The sequence below is a fragment of the Syzygium oleosum genome, unplaced genomic scaffold, assembly GCF_021117445.2.
Source record: "Syzygium oleosum isolate NSW1041296 unplaced genomic scaffold, Sole_v2.1 Sole_v2.13, whole genome shotgun sequence".
Lineage (NCBI taxonomy): Eukaryota > Viridiplantae > Streptophyta > Magnoliopsida > Myrtales > Myrtaceae > Syzygium > Syzygium oleosum.
In genome coordinates, this window is record NW_026607497.1 from 3,225,551 (window position 1) to 3,245,298 (window position 19,748).

The 19,748-nt window shown below is 41.3% G+C and overlaps 2 protein-coding genes and 1 pseudogene across 2 annotated transcripts; all 3 read left to right on the forward strand.

The window, feature by feature from the left end:
• Window positions 1-1,915: 1,915 nt before the first annotated feature.
• LOC130139687 (G-type lectin S-receptor-like serine/threonine-protein kinase SD1-1) lies at window positions 1,916-4,720 on the forward strand (annotated as a pseudogene).
• A 2,383-nt stretch (window positions 4,721-7,103) lies between these two features.
• LOC115687641 (uncharacterized) lies at window positions 7,104-19,705 on the forward strand. The gene is made up of 16 exons (XM_056317217.1): window positions 7,104-8,580; window positions 8,808-8,933; window positions 9,051-9,175; window positions 9,250-9,460; window positions 9,581-9,818; window positions 9,897-10,047; window positions 10,198-10,500; window positions 12,561-12,886; window positions 14,447-15,729; window positions 15,842-15,955; window positions 16,864-17,018; window positions 17,102-17,312; window positions 17,409-17,646; window positions 17,735-17,879; window positions 17,964-18,239; window positions 19,317-19,705. The coding sequence occupies exons 1-16, from the start codon at window positions 7,224-7,226 to the stop codon at window positions 19,386-19,388; spliced, it is 5,331 nt and encodes a 1,776-aa protein (XP_056173192.1). The 5' UTR covers window positions 7,104-7,223; the 3' UTR covers window positions 19,389-19,705.
• On the forward strand, window positions 12,280-13,069 carry LOC115687702 (calcium-binding protein KRP1-like). The gene has a single exon (XM_030613341.2). The coding sequence runs from the start codon at window positions 12,549-12,551 to the stop codon at window positions 12,891-12,893; it is 345 nt and encodes a 114-aa protein (XP_030469201.1). The 5' UTR covers window positions 12,280-12,548; the 3' UTR covers window positions 12,894-13,069.
• Window positions 19,706-19,748: the final 43 nt, after the last annotated feature.

A 19,748-nucleotide genomic window follows, 5' to 3' on the forward strand; every position in this document is an offset into this window, starting at 1 on the left:
TGCGGGATACTGGAACCAATAGAACAATGATAAAAGTGTAAGTGGTTAAATACCACCGAATTAATTGTTTGATACAATGGTCCAAAACAGTTTCCGCAATCTCTAGTGATGAGACTGTTTACACCAGCCAACCAATCAACCATCGGCCTTAATACTAAGCAGAAGCCCGATACTGCACCTAGAGAGATCGCCAATGAGAGCCCAAATTCCAGCCCGTCAATATCTAATTAGATCCATGTTCACTCAAAAGTTTAAGCCAATAAATTATTGACCAACTATAATATATTAACTGTGCCGCACCATAACAATTGTCTGATATGAAACTTTCTAACACAACTCATAGGTGCATCTCAACAGAGACCCCATAAAATAGTTTAATGTATATTTTGGTGACGTTAATTAGATATGTAATGGACTTGCCACTGTCTTGCTCTCGAGAACAGAGTGCTTCTCTCCCCTTTTCAACTCTTTCTGCACCCCGCAATTAGAAGAGGAGATGTTAAAGAGAACAATCTGCATTAGTGCCACTGATTTCAAGATAACAAAAGGTTTATCAAATCATGTGATGAGCCAACAGAGCTCTCTGATTGCCGGAAAATTAGGGAAAATTTCATTTTGGTACCCCAAGTAAAAGCGTTTTCTCAATTTGGTACCCAAAGTGGACACGGTGTCAAATAAGGGTCTGAAGTGCCCAATTAGTCTTAAATAAGGACCCGAAATACCCAAAAAGTCTCAAATAAGGGCCTGAGTCGCCGGCCGACCAAAATTGCCTGCCGGCCGGCAAGAATGTACTGTTCCGTCACCGAAACAGTATTTTTTAATTATTTTTTCCTTTCTGTTTTTCCTTTTCTTTTTTTCTTTCTTCTCTTCCTCTGCCGGCCATAGCCGGGGCCGACGGAGGTCGCCCGCCTCAGGCGAAGGCGGCCCTCTCCGGCGTCGGGCAAGGGCCACCCTAGCCTGGGCTAGGCGAGGTCAGCCTCGCCAGTTGCCGGCAAGGTCGAGCCTCGCCAGATCTGGCGAGGGCTCGACCCCGCCGGTCGCTGGCGAGGGCTCGGCCCCGCCGGTCGCTGGCGAGGTCAAGCCTGGCCAGATCTGGCGAGGGCTCGACCCGCTGGCGAGGCTTGACCTCACCGGCGTCGGGCGAGGTCGGTCTCGCCTGCAACGGCGAGACCGGCCTCGCCCGACGCTGGCGAGGTCGAGCCTCGCCAGCGACCGGCGGGGCCGAGCCCTCGCCGGATCTAGCGAGGCGCGACCTCGCCGACAACTGGAGAGGCTGACCTCGCCCGACGCCGGCGAGGGCCGCCTCTGCCTGAGGCGGGCTACCTCCGCCGGGCCCGGCTATGGCCGGGGGAGGAAGAGAAGAAAAAAAAAAAGAAAAGGAAAAGGAAAAAAAAAACAGAAAAGGAAAAACAGAAAGGGAAAAAAAATTAAAAAGTACTGTTCCGGTGCCGGAACAGTACATTCTTGCCGGCCGGCAGGTAATTTTGGCCGGCCGGCGACCCAGGCCCTTATTTGAGACTTTTTGGGCACTTCGGGTCCTTATTTGAGACTAATTGGGCACTTCAGGCCCTTATTTGACACCGTGTCCACTTTGGGTACCAAATTGAGAAAACGCTTCCACTTGGGGTACCAAAATGGAATTTTCCCGGAAAATTATTGGTCATACATCACATGTGGTCTAAAGACCAGTACTCAATCGCAAAATGGCAATGTGGTCAAAAGACTCAAAACATGTACTAATTCCGAGGAAATTGCAAAGAAAGGAAAGGAAGACAAAAAGCTATCAATCTAGGAAACGTTAAAGAGTAATTTGTTCCCATAGACATTGCACTTCAAATGCATTTTGCCTGCTTGTTAAGGAAAGGTCAGATAGATGGCAATGTTAGCAAAGTTTGTTCAGGCCAGTCCATGAACCATGGAGAGACACGGGTCTCCTCAGGCCAAAGCTTTGAGCTTGGCTTCTTCTCCCCGCGAAGCTCCAGGAACAGGTTCTTGGGGATATGGTACAAGATGACCCCCGAAACAGTTGTCTGGGTTGCTAATAGAGACAGCCCACTCAATGATTCAGGGGTTGTTCTCACATTTAGCCACAAGGGGAATTTGATTCTTATCAACCAATCAAAAAGTGTCAGTTGGTCTTCGTATTCATCCAGGATTCTAAGAAATCCAGTTGCACAGCTCTTGGAGTCTGGGAATCTTTTGTTCTTAGAGAGGATGCCAGTTTGAGTTCTGACGACTATACATGGCAGAGCTTTGACCATCCATCAGACGCCCTTTTGTCCGGTATGAAACTTGGATGGGACTTCAGAACCGGTACTGAAAAGTACCTGACTTCTTGGAAAAGCAGGGATGATCCGTCCCTTGGAGAGTATACCTGCAGGTTAAGGATTTATGGTTGCCCCAATTCGAAGTATTCAACAATGCTTCAGTCATGAAATTTCGGAGCGGTTCGTGTACAGCTTATGCTAATTCATATGTCAGAGGAGGAGCAAGCGGTTTTCTAATGTGGTTCGGGGACCTAATGTATACCAGTGAATTTGAAGATGCCATCTATGAGTACGTCTATCTGCTCAGAATTAGGTACATTAATTTCATAACTAATATAGCTATTGCTTTTACATTTTGCTGTCTACCAGCTGTTTCATAGGGAATTCTCCCCAATACTGGATTGACGTTGTAGTCTATTACATATTTCTCAGCTTATAGTGATAATATCTACTAGATATATTAGAAGTAATTATCATTTGGTACTCCAGATTTGATCCATGTACCCAACAAAAGTAAAAGTCTGGTGACCATCGTAGTGACCTCAGCCATTTCTGGATTGCTCTTGCTGGGTATTATCCTCTGGACTGTAACAATAACCTGGAAGAGAGTATCGAAAGTACGAGGTAAACAATTTGCTTCACATAGTGAAAGTACATTGCCTGGTCATTAGAAATTCTCCTCTTCTTTTTTTTTTTTTTTGGTTCAATTTCTTCATGTTCTGTTATATTCAATAATTGTGTCTGTAGACTCGAGGCATGCAAAGGATGACATTGACCTTCCATTATTTGATTTGTATACAATTGCTGCTGCTACTAATAATTTCGCTCCAACGAATATGATTGGATCAGGAGGCTTTGGTTCAGTCTACAAGGTAACATGATATTAATATAGTTTATAGCAGAAGATGGCATACGCTGAAAATCATGCAGGGAAATCTTTCAACAGACCAAGAAATAGCAGTGAAAAGGTTGTCAAAGAATTCAGGACAAGGTCGCGAAGAGTTCATGAATGAAGTAGCTTCGATTGCAAGACTTCTACACAAGAATCTCATTGGGCTTCTTGGCTGCTGCATTGAGAAAGAAGAAAGAATGTTGATTTACGAATACATGCCGAATAAAAGCTTGGATAATTTTATTTTTGGTTTGATCTTCTTAATTCTTATTGATTTTTTTCACTGCACAAAGATATTAGCCTTTCAAAATTGATTCCTTCCATGAGTCATATATATAAAACAGCAAGGAACAAACACTTGAAGCTTATATTGAGTTTGAATGTCTGCAGATTGCAACAGACCCTTCTCCTTGGAATGGGAAAAGCGCTTTAACTAAATAATTGGAATCAGACGAGGGCTCCTTTATCTCCGCCAAGATTCGAAACTTCAAGTCATTCATAGAGACCTCAAAACAAGCAACATCTTATTGGATGCCAACCTAAATCCAAAAATTTCTGATTTTGGATTGGTGAGAATTTTTGTAGGTGATGAAAAAGAAGCAAGAACTAAAAGAATAATTGGTATGTTGTAAGTTAGCCATCTTGCTTCATGAGTTCCAAAGTTCATACTTTCCACGGCATTGGGAGAACTGAAATGTGATTTTTTTAATACAGTGGCTACATGTGCCCAGAGTATGCCATTGATGGAAAATTCTCGGTGAAATCCGATGTATTTAGCTTTGGCGTGCTTTTGTTAGAGACAGTGAGTGGGAAAAGGAACAGAGGATTCTGCCATCCAAGTCACCACCACAACCTTCTTGGACATGTAAGTTGAAGCTTAGGATAAGTAATGCTGTTTTCCAAACACTTTGAATGTCTTTGATGTCCAAGTCTTTTCATATTAAAGTTGAGTCGTCTACTGTGATTGGAGAGTGAGCTCATCTGTTTGTGTTCTTAGGTATGGTTGCTGTGGAATGAAGGCAGGGCCTTGGAACTTATGGATGATTCTTAAACCGACTCCTGCATTGAATATCAAGTAGAGAGATCTATACAAGTGGGTTTGTTGTGCGTCAAGAAATTTCCCGCAGATAGGCCAACAATGTCTTCTGTTGTTTCATGCTGGCGAATCAGGAAGCAATCTTACCACAGCCTAAGCAGCCTGGTTTCTATATGGAAAGAAGTCCAACAAGCTCGGATTTGACTTCACCGAGAGAACTCTATACATGTAATCTCGTGACTATAACAATGCCAGAAGCTGGATAGACACACTATTGATTCGGCAGTTTTGTAAATCTCCTGGAATTCTTGTTCAAGTGGCTTAACAAGGAAATCTTTCAGATTTAAAGCCAAAACAAACAGGATGATGCTTGGCGATGCTCAATGACCGTGGTGATGTCTTTGCACAATGAGGTTCGCATCTGTATGTGTCACGAAAGTGTCAGATGGAGTCTCAAATATATGAGTACCAAGGGAGTCAATGATATATGCAAGGAAATAAAATCTAGAACCCGTTCGATCGAAAGTGGAATTGGTTAATTGTCTCTAATGAGTAGAGCCTAAGCAAAAAAATTCCAGTTACAGGCTTGATGCAGATGTCGAACATTAGACTCGTTGAAGCCTTAACCAGCTGAAAAATCATAATTTATGTGTTTGACAAATAAGATGATCTGAAAACAGGCACCACATCATCTCCAATTAGCACTTCCCATTTGAGGTCCATATTAATCGCAGTTTTCAGTTTTCTCTGTAATTTTTAGTCTTGGAAGTGTATCAATGAACCAAAATCATCAATTGAAATTAAATTTCAGATGAATGCGTTACCCAAAATACTTAAGAATATCTTATGTTTCTGTAGTCCCTAACGAGAAGTAACTGACTACGATAGTCATACGCGTGATTTAGTTACAAAATCAAAACTTGAAAAATTGATAAGCACATCTCATGTGGATTTTGTGAGAACTCAGTCCATGATAATGTCATACATTTCTTATTGAAATGAATAAGAGATTGCACATGAAATCCCCAGTCGAAACTCGTTACATGTAGTGCCCATTAAGATGGATCCATAGACATTTTTTCTTGGTCAGAGGATCCATAGACTTCAATTGAGGGTATTTTGGACACGGAATAGTTGAACCATCTCCCCTCAGCTGCGAATCAAGAAATAGTCATCAATGTGTTCCTTCGGTGTCCATTACATTTGGGCTAGCAGCCGTAAGAACATTACTCAGTCTCCTCTATGACCATAGCTCAGTTTCTGCACATACAGAGAATTCATTGGCATGGGCGGCAGTACAGAATTAACGGACCGGGTGGATCTAGAAACTCGTGTTACAGACCAAGGTTTTTCTCAGGAAGCAGGTACAGGGATTTGACTTTAGACATGCCATATCGCCCATATAAATTGACATTTATTGCGTCAATCAACGCGGGAGCAATGACCGCGAGATAAGACTTATGTTGGGCCATAATTGGTGGAAAGAAAAAAAACTAGGTCATTAATGCTTTTCCTTTTCTAGCTAGTAGATAGAGGTGTCAGAACCGAGCCGAAAAATCGAACCGAGATACGAACCGAACTGAATCGAACCGAAAATTTCGTGCATTTCGGTTCGGTTTTGGTTTCGGTTTCGGTTCGGATCATCAAAATAAACCAATTTTTCTTTTTGGTTCGGTTTATTTCGGTTCGGTTCGGATCAGTTTGGATCGAATCGAACTAAAATAAACACTTCGGTTTAGGGCTATTTTGCCCTCTCTCTCCCCTTCTCTCTCCTCTCTCCTCTCTCTCTCTCTGCTTAATGAACTTGAAACCAAAAACTGATCCGAACCAAACCGAACCAAACCGATTTTTCGGTTTGGTTCCAATTCGGTTCGGTTCAAATTCAGTTCGGTTCAAGGGGGCACCATTAATGGTTCGGTTCGGTTCGGTTTTCTTGAAAAACCGAACCGAACCGAACCATTTACACCCCTACTAGTAGATGCTATTTTTTGGGGTTTCGTTTAGAGGCAAATAATGGGCAAATTGACAAAAACAAATATTAACTTTCACAGAATGTATATGAATGAGTTGTGGCTCGGCCTAATTACAAGAAAAAAACATCAATTTTATCTTGAGTGACAATTCTGAGTTAAAATTTTTTTTTATCTCATAAGAAATCACAACCTTCACTTAAATAAGTTTACATCACAGGGGACGATTTAAGACTAGAGTAAAAGTTGATGTTTATTATTGAGATAAAAAAAGTTCAAATCAAAATTGTCACTTGATGTTAAATTGGTGCTTTTTTTTTTTTTTGAAATTAGCCCGTTGCAGCTCTAGAAAAGTCAAAGATAGGATTTATACTTAGTCAAATCACAAGTTTATGGAAAACCTGGTCAATGTACTTGAGCCTGAGGAAGCAATTCTTTGTTCACGAGTCCATCAAACCATTCTCTTCTTTTTTCATGACATTGAGTGCTCGGGTCTCTTGAGAGATCTCGACTGATCCAATCGGGTAATGGCAGTCTCCCAGTTTCGATACAACTGGACAGTTATCGAGATAAAAAGTCGCCTTCGCTAAGGCTCGAGCCCCCTGATCATGCTTCATCAAACGCAGTTTAGTGTTGAATCGTTTAATTTCCCCAGATGATGATAGTTTTGCTATGAATCCCTATTACAAGAAAGCATCGCGAAGCTACATGATAGAGAGCTCCAATTGCACTGAAAAGGACTGAAGTTAACACGACAGTTTATTTTGATTTTGTGGAAGCTCCAAGTCAAACTAATATGGCGTGGTGTGACCACCAGCCAAATAAGGGCTACTATAAAAATAAATGGAATTAAGATGTATTGCTTACTTTCTCACGTATCTAATAATTGACTATGCTTTCTCTCTAAATTTTTTGATACTGACATTGTTGACAACTTAAGCAATCATCCATGTCATCCCGAAGCTGCACCAGAATTTTGCGTTAGAGCGAGGAGCATGAGTCGCATAGAGGCAACTGAAATGTTAATTTGAAACTGTGGGGTCAACTCAGCCTCTGGCATGAATTCGCTGGCCTCTTGTTTTAGGGAAGGTGTATATATGGGGAAGAGCAAGAGAAAATCATTTGAAGGCATTGAAATGAAAAGTCATTCTCTCTTCACCTTCTTGTACTCTTTTATGGTCTTTCTTTCGGTGCTAGGCTTGTCAGATGCAGGTGACTCGTTAGGTTCAGGCCAGTCCATTATTGATGGAGAGACACTTGTTTCCTCAGGGCAAAGCTTTGAGCTCGGCTTCTTCTCTCCGGGCAACTCCAAGAACAGTTTCTTGGGGATATGGTACAAGATCACTCCCGAGACAGTCGTGTGGGTTGCCAACAGGAACAACCCGCTTGCCGATTCAAATGGTACTCTTACAATTACTAATGATGGAGCACTTGTTCTTCTCAACCAGTCAAAGAGTGTCGTTTGGTCTTCAAATTCCTCGGGGACACTTACCAATCCGGTTGCTCAGCTTTTGAACTCGGGAAATCTCGTTCTTAGAGAGAATAGCAGTTCAAGTTCTGATGAATATTCATGGCAGAGTTTCGATTACCCATCTGACACACTATTGGCTGGTATGAACATGGGGTTGAACTTGGCAACTGGTTTAGAGACGTACCTGACTTCCTGGAGAAGCGCAGATGATCCGTCCCCTGGAGACTATATGTACAGACTAAACATTCAGGGGTTGCCACAATGGGAATTAGTCTCGACAAGTTCGGTAATAAAGTTTCGGACAGGACCGTGGAATGGAGCTCAATTCAGTGGTGCTTCCATGGAAGTAACTTCAGTCTCCAAGCCTGAACTAATTTACAACATGAGCGAGATATATTTCATTTATGAGCCTCCATCAGATGGAGTCGTTACAAGAGTCACGTTAAACCAGTCTGGATTACTACAACGACTCGTGTATATGAATTGGAGCACTGCATGGGATATTATGTACTCAATTCCAAATGATTTATGTGACAATTATGCGAAGTGTGGTGCCAATGGTTTCTGCAGAATTCACCAGGCTCCGATATGCAAATGCTTACATGGGTACACGCCCAAGTCGCAGGAGGAATGGGACGTGCTTAACTGGTCTTCGGGCTGTGTGAGAATACTACCCCTTAATTGTTCAAATGGAGAGGGCTTCTTGAAACTTTCTGGGGTGAAGCTGCCTGACCTGATAGATTTCTGGTTAGACAAGAACATGAGCCTCAATGATTGCAAGGCCGAGTGCTTGAAGAATTGTTCATGTGTAGCTTATGCTAATTCAGATGTTACAGGAGGAGGTAGTGGCTGCCTAATGTGGTTTGGCAACCTAATCGATATTAGAGAATTTCAAGTTCACTACAAGCAGGATATATTCATACGACTACCAGCTTCTGAACTAGGTACATCCGTCTTCAAACTGGCAGAGCTGATCTTGCTGAAGCCTTTAGTCTATGGATGGTTATGTGTGGATATTTCATATTCTTGTAACCTGCAATTTGTTCCTGCTCCATTTAATTTGTTTGGCTTGCTTTTTTTCTCCTTCCTAAGGATCATGACTGCAGACCCTTAGCTTATGGAACAGAACCTTAGATAACATAACTAATGACCTCCATTCTTCTCTATCTAGATGCAATCCAAAGTCCCAACAAGAAGAAAAGATTGATCATCATAGGGATTCCAGCCATTTCGGGATTGTTCATTCTGGCCGTGGCAATTTGGGTTATTTACAGGAGGAGAAGACTGAAGGGGAGAGGTAAACCTATTTATCAACCAAATTCAGTTTCCTTTCATTGAAGGGGCTATGATCTATTTCTGTCTTAAGTCTATGTCATATTGTAGTTCTGTTATGTCTGATTTTCAAATTTATTAGGTTGGAGAAGTGGAAAAGATGACTTTGACTTGCCGTCATATGATTTTGCTACGATCGCTGCTGCTACTGACAATTTCTCTAGGAGGAATATGATTGGAGAGGGTGGCTTTGGCCCTGTCTTCAAGGTAACCTGTGTACATTCTATAGCTAAGTGTTCATGCAAAAGAGGCAAAGAAATGATTGAATAATGATTAAGCAGGGCAATCTTTCGGTGGATCAAGAAATAGCAGTAAAGAGGCTGTCAAAGAATTCGGGACAAGGTCTTGAAGAGTTTATGAATGAAGTAGCTCTGATTGCAAAACTTCAGCACAGGAATCTCGTAGGACTGGTGGGCTGCTGCACCGACAGAGAGGAAAGAATTTTAATTTACGAATTTATGCCTAATGGAAGCTTAGATCGTTTCATTTTTGGTATGACCCTCTTCATCTCAGTCTGTTCAAATGAGCTCTGTAGCTTGCACAGTAAATAGACGTAGCAAGTAGTGCAATGATCAGTCATTTAAAGCTACTGTGTCGTTTGGTTACATGCAGATCAGGATAAAAGCTTCTCGTTGGCTTGGAAAAAAAGATTTGACATTGTTATGGGAATTGCACGAGGACTTCTGTATCTCCACCAAGATTCAAAACTTCAAATTATTCACAGAGACTTAAAGGCGAGCAACATTTTGCTAGATGCCAACCTAAATCCTAAAATCTCAGACTTTGGCTTGGCTAGGATCTTCGGTGGTGATGAAAATGAAGCAAAAACTAGCAGAGTGATAGGAACCTAGTAAGTTCATATTATCTCTCACGAGTGCTCGTGTTAGTGCTTTAGAGAACTAATGAATGAATGATGTGCTTACTGCAGCGGCTATATGTCCCCAGAGTATGCTTTCGATGGGAAGTTTTCCGTGAAATCCGATGTGTTTGGCTTTGGAGTGCTCTTATTAGAGATTATAAGCGGCAAAAAGAATAGAGGGTTCTGCCATCCGAACCACCACCACAACCTTCTTGGGCACGTAAGTTGAGCTAGAAGAGAACATTTGCTTGTGCTTCCTGGTGCATGTAACTCTGTCTTTGTCTCATTCATGCAGATATATTAACATAGTGAGTTCTTCTTTCAATGAGAAGCAAGCTGGCTTAACGGGATAATTTGATTTGTCATATAGGCATGGTTGCTTTGGACCCAAGGCCGGCCCTTGGAAATTCTCAACGAATCATTGTGCGACTCTGCCGTCAAGTCTCAAGTAGAAAGATGCATCCACGTCGGGTTGTTGTGCGTCCAAAAGTTTCCTGCAGACAGGCCAGCCATGTCAACGGTCGCTTCCATGCTGGGAAGCGAAGGAATGGTTCTGCCTCAACCTAAGCAGCCAGGTTTCTTCATGGAAAGAAGCCCGGAAAACGCAAGTCCAGCTTCAACAATGGAAGATTATTATACAAATTGTGCGGTGACAATCACAATGCCAGCACCCCGATAGACACTCCATCATCTGTTAGTAGGTTTAATTCCCGACATGAGAAAAACGTACCCTAATTAGCATTTCAATGTCCTCCAAGGTCATTTCTGTATGTCTAGATTTTCTTCTTGCTGTATACTAGATAAAAGGAAAAGATCTCTTGTTAATACGGCTAAAGCCGGAGTGTGTAACCAATAGAGCAACGATAAAAGTGAGAGTGGATAAATACACTTTTGGATAGCTGGCTACTGAACTAAAAGTCTGATACAATGGTCTACGACCGTTTCCGCAAACTTTAGTGATGAGACCCCATAACTTAGTCTTACGTATATTCATGGTGACTTTAATTTTATATGTAATGGACTTACCAGTTGTGATCTTGCTCCGGAGAACAGAGTGCTTCTCTTCCGTTTCAACTCTTTCCGCACCCTGCGATTAGAAGAGGAGATGTTAGAAGAAGAAAATCTGCATTAGCGCTGCTAAAATCAAGATGACAAAAAGGTTTATCCAACCATGTGACGAGCCAACAGAGCTCTCCGATGGCTGGAAAATTATTGCTCATTTATCACATGCGCTCTAAAGACCAATATTTAACTGCGGAACTGCCATGTGGTCAAAAGACTGAAAACATGTACTAATTCCCAGGAAATTGCAAAGAAAAGAAAGGAAGACCAACAAACCTACCGATCTAAGAAACGTTAAAGAGTAATCTGCTCTAGTAAGCATTGTACTTCAAATGCAACTTTGCCTCCTTCCCAAGGAAGAAAAAGTCAGATAGACAGCAATGTCAGCAAAGTTTCCCGATGTTTCCATCTCTTGAGAAAGCAAAAAGAGAATCACAGAAAGGAAGATATCGGAAAGAGCTGGCTTAGGACCAAACCAAACGAGCAGACGGGGTAAAAGTCAACCATTGACCTTTTCAATGAACCGAGTTCCCATCAGGGCGTCCTCGAGATGCATGAGCTGTGCATCATTGACATTGACCCATTAAATTTCCGCGGCCCACTTTTTAAACAGCAATTGGAACGCATTACGATGCTTCGGCCGACAAACACACGGCCATCACACACCGAAGAAAAGAATCAAGAATAACCAGAAAAGAACAAGGAGTAGAGGTTTCCAATGAAAACTGCTCCGTATGTTGGATTTTCAACTGCCTGCTCCGTATGTTGGATTTTCAACTGCCTACCGCAGCTCAGATCGAATTTTGCCATACCTCATAATTTAATAATTAAATTTCAGATGCTGCAAAATAAAAGTGAAAAAAGAAAAGAAAAGAAAGGTAAAAGTCAGGCTACTGCACCGGATACCAAATCAATAAAATAAAACTAAAATAAAATAAGTGCCGGCCAAAAAGAGATGGAGATGTGATGAATGCAGATACGCCATTATGACATTATTAAGAGGAAAAATGACACATGGTACTAAACTTTAGTTCAATGTGTAATATGGTCCCTGAATTTTTAATTTATTCAATGTGATCCCTAAACTTTAACCCAATACGCAATATAGTCCCTGAATTTTTAATTTACTTAATATAGTCTTGAAACTTTTTGTATATGTTCGATTTAATCCGTGAATTATATGAAAACGTTCAACGTTATTTTTGATCTAAAATTATTGAAAGGACTATATTAAATATTTTCATATAATTCAGGGATCAAATTGAATAAGTATCAAGAGTTCAAGGACCACGTTGAATATGTATTGAAATTTCAGGATCATATTATATATTTGGTGAAAATTTAGAGGCTATTTCTTTTCATATATATTAAATTTTTTTATTTTTGGCCGCCGCGCGAGCTCCCCAATGTGCAAAGAAAGGAAGGAACTTCCCCTTCACCTTCCAAGAAACCAGCTTCTCAAAACCGAATAGACCGACCTGTACCTTAGTTGTCTTCCATGGCCGCTCCCTTCTCGGAACTTCCATTGACCCTCCTCCCTTCTATATCTACACCCCACTCCCACAATGCCTCCTTCAACACCACCCATCTTCCCCAACCTCCCAAAGCATCGATCTGTCCGCACAAAGCTCGAATCTTTCTTCTCCTCCTCCTTGGTCAATGGCGTCCCAGAGAGCCGAGTCGAGCTTCCACGACTTCTTGCCCACCATGGCCCACAAGCTGGGCGGCGAGGGCCTGATCGGGGAGCTGTGTAATGGGTTCAACCTCTTGGTGGACGGCGACCGAGGGGTCATCACGTTCGACAGCCTCAAGAGGAACTCCGCCCTCCTGGGGCTGCAGGACTTGAGCGACGACGACCTGCGCTGCATGCTGAGGGAAGGCGACTTCGACGGCGACGGCGCGCTCAACCAGATGGAGTTCTGCGTCTTGATGTTCAGATTAAGCCCCGAGCTGATGGAGGAGTCGGAGTTCTTGTTGGAAGAGGCCCTCCGGAAGGAGTTCTGAGGATCTTCTTGATTTTCTTGATTTTTCTTCTTTTTTGTTTTGTCTGACCCTTATTGACACGCTATGCGCTGCTCTTGTTGTATTCCTAATTGCTTACCGATTCTTGATCTGGCATGGGATTGTTCAGAGAAAAAAACAACAGAATAAATGGGATTGCAGTATGCTTGCTTTGAGCAGCTCCTCTCTTTACCTTGATTTTGTTTTGTGTGTGCGCGTGGACGACTGTGTGATCGTTTGGTGGCACATGGTTTGGACATCCTTCGCCTTGAAATTGAGTTCTATCTGAACTTGGATTCAGCTACTGTACTGCAGTTCTTATGAAAGATCAATGAGCAATTGAGCCATTAAATGATATATAGGTTAGATAGTACCAATTTTCAGATGATGATGGCGACAATTCAAAGTTCCAACTGGCTTAGTAAATAGAGCTGGTGTTGATTTGGCATCTAATAAGTTGCTCCAATTTTGCAAAACAGGAATTGTCATTCCTTTAGTTGCCTTGAGTTTGCATTATCTTTGTTGATTCTTGGTCATTCTGAATGAAAAAGGGGCGGCAATGTTTCATTCTTTCACCCAAGAAGATGGTCCTTAGATGAAGCTAAAACAGCAGAAATGGTCCTTAAGATGTCCTTATTATGCATCTTGTCGTTCCTCTTTCAGTTCTTGAAGAATCTAGTTTAATGCTAAACAGTCCCTAAGCATTGCTTAGGATTGTTGTTAATCCCTTCTGGCCTCATGTTACACGAGTAACTGGTGTTTTTATTTGTTGACACTCTTATCCGGAGTGCCAACATCCGTAAGTAATGTTTAAGCTTCACGAAATCCTCAACCACTTCAAATGCTATACTTGGAGATTAAAGCAATTATTGGCCCAGGAAGAAAATGTGCCATGGAATAGTCCTCGTGGGGTAACTGGTCTCAAATTATAAATTCTTTTATCACGTTGTTTTCGATAGTTCTAGATCCGAACGTGTAAGTGGGAATGCATTAATTCAACGCGCAGGCGGACTCCATCTACCTGTTGAGGAGGACAAAAGCCAGAGGCAAGGATGCTTTCTTCTCTTCATTAAGAAAACTAAGCATTCTTTTATTCATTTTAGCCGATCATTGTTGACTTTAGATGTCGCTGATGCCATTATAAACATCCCATTTGACCATCTCTGAACGCATGTTGACTTCTGTAGTGTGAAACGCGGTTGGAAAGCACAAAACAGCAGGCCAGTCCATTTGCTTTCTCCCGCTTTGAAGAAAGCGTCTACCAAAGATTCAATTTTTTCAACACCAAATCAGCAGCGTTACCGGTACCCATTTGCACATTCGTGTAAAGTAGTAATATGCAAATCGTGATGGAGGACTTCTTTCAACCTGTCATTATCAGGTGACAATACTTTATGTGTGCCTACTGCTATCTGTCAAGGGTTGATTTTTGTTTTTGAAAAAAGAGACATTCTAGCCCATTTCATCATCATTTGTTAGGTTTCCCACTCAGTTTCTTGCCCTAGATTAATTGCCATGAAGTTCTCTGTTCTTCCAAGAGAGGGCTTAAAGCTGTAAGCCACGCACATGGACATCCTCTGTCTTCTGCTTTTCACAGAAAGCTTGATCTGGTTCTCGGGATTCTCGGTTGCAGTTGACACAGTAAATGCATCTCAATCAATCAGTGATGGGGAGACACTAGTTTCGAGTGATGGAACCTTCGAATTGGGATTTTTCAGTCCAGGTAATCTCACGGATCGGTACTTGGGAATTTGGTATAAGAATGTCCCTGTAAAAACCGTTGTCTGGGTTGCAAACAGAAGCAACCCAATCAATGACTCTTCAGGCACTTTGATGGTTGTCAGCACAGGCAAGCTGGTCCTCCTCAGCCAGAATAAGAGCGTCGTTTGGTCAACTGACTCTACGAAACAGGCCCAGACTCCAGTTTTACAGCTCTTGGATAGTGGAAATCTTGTGCTGAGAGACGACGGAAATGACAGTCCGGATACTTATTTATGGCAAAGCTTTGATTACCCATCTGACACATTTTTGCCGAACATGAAGATTGGATGGGATGCAAATAGCGGTCTAGAACGGCACTTAACTTCTTGGAAGAGTCTTGATGACCCGTCTCCTGGAGATTTCACTTGGGGGTTGGAGAGAAGTAACTACCCTGAGCTTGTAGCATGGAAGGGATCAACTAAGTACTTCAGAAGTGGACCTTGGAATGGACTCCGTTTCAGCGGCGCACCACAGTCAGGAGCTAATCCTGTCTTTTCATATAAGTTCATATACAATGGAACTGAGGTGTACCATACATTCGATGTGGAGAACAAATCGGAGCTCGTTAGGATTGTTGTGAATCAAACTAACTATCTATGGGAACTCTCCACTTGGAATGAAGATTCTCAAAGCTGGATGCTCTTCCTTTCAGTTCCAAAGGACTATTGTGACAATTACGGCCTTTGTGGTGCCTATAGCAAATGCTTGACCGATAAGTTGCCGTATTGCCAGTGCCTGAAAGGATTTTCGCCTAAGTATCCGGACAAGTGGAACTCAAACGATTGGTCACAAGGATGTGCCAGGGATGAGCTTTTGAGTTGCAATGATGGTGATGGATTTATCAAAAATACTCAGATGAAATTGCCAGCTACAACACATACTTGGGTGGATGGCAGCTTAAGCCTCAAGGACTGCAGAACGAGATGCTTAAAGAACTGTTCATGTACAGCGTACACAAATTCAGATATCAGAGGGAAAGGCAGCGGTTGTGTGTTGTGGTTTGGTGATCTTATTGATATGAGACAGTTTCCAAGTGGCGGCCAAGACATATACATTCGGATGTCAGCTTCTGAAATAGGTATCAACTCAATATGGCCACTTAAAAGATCTTATCAGGGAACTGGATGATTATAGTAAGTTCTTGATTATTTTTGACATATATGCTCTTCATGTGCAATTCAATGGAGCAGGGAACAGTAACCGCAAACTGTTGATAACTGCTATTGTCATACCAGCAATTGGATTACTTGCTGCCATGCTCACGGCCCTCTATTGTGTTTTCAGGAGCAGGATGAACTCTGGAGGTACAAGTACTTCTTAAGTTGTTAGCAAGTTAAAATTACTGCAGCTTTTTGTTTTATTCAATGTTTGAACAGATGAATGGCTGCTTCAATATTTTAACTTCCCTTAGGTTACGAACAAAAGAAGACCTATAGCAATCTTCAAGTTTGATTAGCATATACAGAGCTCCATGATGTCCCATTGTGACAGAACTTTAAAGGTTTTTTTGACTAGGTGATTTTTTTCCTGGATTTACATGATAGAGAATAGTTGAGACATATTGAGCTGCTCCACTTATTGCATTACAGTAAGCAAATTTGAGGCGACAGTTGCCAAATTTCAAAAGGGTTCATCCTAGTGGTGTTGACTTTCCTGCCTTACTGACTGCAGATTACCAATTTTTTTATTTGAGCTACATGAGTGTTGGATCTTCAGTTTGCTGGTCATATCATGTGCTTGAATGGAGTTCTCATACTTCCTCTAGTGAATATACATGCAACCAGTTGGCCTGTGTAACATCTCCCAACCGTAGAAGTAAGGGTTGATTTGATGGTAGAGGCAACTGTATTGAAGAAAAAGTGGACCTTTTTGGTTCTTAATCTCACTGATATGCCAAAGGCACATAAAGTGGGAACAGGCAGTATATAAATTGAGAAACACAGCCAAACAGTAATAGCCTAAGATCATCTGCTCACTCTTTTGATCTATGTCCTGAATTGAATGTTTATTCCCTACATAAGCTTCACTGTTTTTCATTAATCGGTTAAAAAGCTACCTCATTATATGATAATTGACTCTGTCGTTAATGTGTACACACTTTAGATCATGTTTTTGCTTAATTAAATGGAGTAATTAGTGTTAAAATTACCCAAACTATTTATCAGCCTTCTCTTGTCTCTTGCATTACATAAATGAATCTTTTCTATTTCAGAGAGAACCGAAAATGTGACAGAAGTTTTAGTGAATGAAGGCACCGAGGATGACCTGGAGCTCCCACTCTTTGATCTAATTACACTTGCAAAATGCACAAACAATTTTTCAATCGAAAACAAGCTCGGTGAAGGTGGTTTTGGACCCGTATATAAGGTAACTGGAAATATTTTGATTGGATGATCAGAAACATGGAGATGTATTTAGTATTGTAGATCTTACAGTATGTGACATTTCAGGGTACACTGGTAGATGGACGACAAATTGCTGTGAAGAGACTTTCAACTATCTCTCGACAAGGATTGAAGGAGTTCAAGAATGAAGTCACATTGATTGCACGACTCCAGCACCGAAATCTAGTAAAGCTTCTTGGTTGTTGCATTCAGGGAGAAGAAAAAATGCTTATCTATGAGTACATGGAAAACAGAAGTTTGGACGCCTTTATCTTTGGTAATTTCGTAACTATATTTGGTTCAAATTTGAATATGTTGTTTTTTTTATTGTAAACATAATTGGAAATTGGACTGAAGTTGGACAACGTGCTAGATCCGGCTAGAGGTAGACTATTGGATTGGAGTAAGCGGTTCCACATTATCTGCGGTGTTGCAAGGGGCCTTCTTTATCTTCATCAAGATTCAAGATTGAGGATTATTCATAGAGATCTAAAAGCAAGTAATGTCTTACTTGATGCTGAGATGAACCCAAAAATTTCAGATTTTGGCCTGGCTAGAATGTTTGGTGGGGATCAAACAGAAGGGAATACAAGTAGAGTGGCGGGCACCTAGTAAGTGTTGCTTCTGCTCATTTTCTAGAGTGGAAAAGTTATTATGCTTCCGTATTTAATGCTGTCCAATTTCAATTGTGTCCCTCAGTGGCTATATGGCACCTGAATATGCAATCGACGGGCTGTTCTCAGTTAAATCAGATGTCTTCAGTTATGGCATTTTGGTCCTAGAGATTATAAGTGGAAAAAGAAACAGAGGATTATATCATTCGGAGAGCAACCTCATTGGACATGTAAGTTTAAGTACTTGAATTCTTTGGTTTATCTACTGACCAGAGTTGCTTAAAAAATGATTGGTTTTCATTGGTGTATTTTAGGCCTGGGAATTGTACAAAGCAGGCAGATCGATCGAACTAATTGATATGGACTCGGTAGATACATGCACTCTATCTGAAGTGTTGCGGTGCATTCATATTGCTCTGCTGTGTCTGCAAGAGCATCCTGAGGATAGGCCAACGATGTCACATATCCTGATGATGTTCAGCAGTGAGAATACACTGCCTGTGCCCAAACAACCAGGTTTCCTCATAGACAGATATCCACGTAAAGAAAGTTCCTCATCCAGCAAGGTTGAATCGTTGTCAGCGAATGAAGTAAGCTTTACATTCCTAGAGGGTCGATAGAAGACCCATCGACGCGGTTCTGTAAATTCTTGTCCAGATTTATGACCTTGCTCTAATTATTTTGGTAGTTAATTGTGTCTGTGGAAGAAAAAGAAAATGAGAAGAGATTGTTTATCTTAATGGTTAATGCATGACATTAGCCGTATGCCTATCAGTTGATGGAAAAGGACCAAAGTTGCGCAGAATGATGTGTACTGTCTTCTCTCAGTCGTTTGACAACTTAACATATATATACAGCACAATGGTGAAAATTTAGCTGGCCTTTAGTGAGGTGGGAGATCTATGAAAGAGATATAGAGACAAAATAAGCCACTAAGGAGGTTATGCTTGATAGATAGATCTGATTTTTCTTTTGATTTGAATAAGTTGCTGGGTTTATTGCAGGAAAGATATAGTGTTCTTTCAGTTTCCTTAAGATTGCATCATTCCAATTGATTCTTGGTCATTGAAGAGGACAAATGAGCAAATTTTGGTTCATTTGGCCAAAAAGATGGAGCTAAAATAGTATCGTGAAGCTAACACAATTGAGGTCCTCGCTTAATGGTTTAACAAGTTCTGCACTTCTTTTTGCTTAAATGAAGCGCTTGTCTGATCGATGTTGGTCCTTCAACCTCATTTTATGTGAATAATTCCTGTTTATATCTGTCTAAATTAGAGCGCCACAATTGATGCCGACTGATTGGTTTGCATCAAAATACATATTTCAGGGTAGATAATATGGGCTTTTGAACTTAAGAGGCCAAGTGTGAAACTGAGTTAACTTTGAACAGTACTGCGATTAATGAACTAATCCTGTGTGTAAATGGAATGCAAGTTATTGAAAAACCAGTCGGATTCCATCTACTGTAAATTGTTTGGAGGAATAAAAGCTAGAGTGAAGAATGGTTTGCTCTCTAAACAAAGAAAAGCAAGCAATATTCTTTTAGTTTCAAAGAAATGTTTCGAATTGCAACTAACCCACTATTCAATCTGTCATTGCCGGTTCAATGAAAAGCAAACAATTTTCTATACATTTTCTGCCAGATAATGTTGACCCAATGATGACAGATTGAGTTTTGGGATAATAGCAATTCTAAGCATTACACTGAACCGTCCCCGAAATTCTTTCGACAGCAGTAGGGGGAAGCAGTTCATGCTGAACCAGAAAGGCCACAGGATTTGTTCTCTTGATTCGAAGGTGGAGGGAGTGAATGTTTCTTTTCTCGGAAGCGAATCTCTAGCGACCAGGTTTCCTGGTAGACAGAAATCAGCATAGAGAAAATCCCTCATCCAGCAAGCATAAATCATCATCAGTTAATGTAGTTACTTTTACACTTATTGAGGCTCGATTGAAGATCCAGCAACTTTGTACATGTAATCCGTCACTAGGAAACTTTTTGCTTAGCCATTTCATTGTTAGTGAGCCTTTGAGATTCACTGCAGAAGATGTCACTTTAGTACAGGTGTTGTCTGCATATAACTGGGGTTGGTTTCTAACTA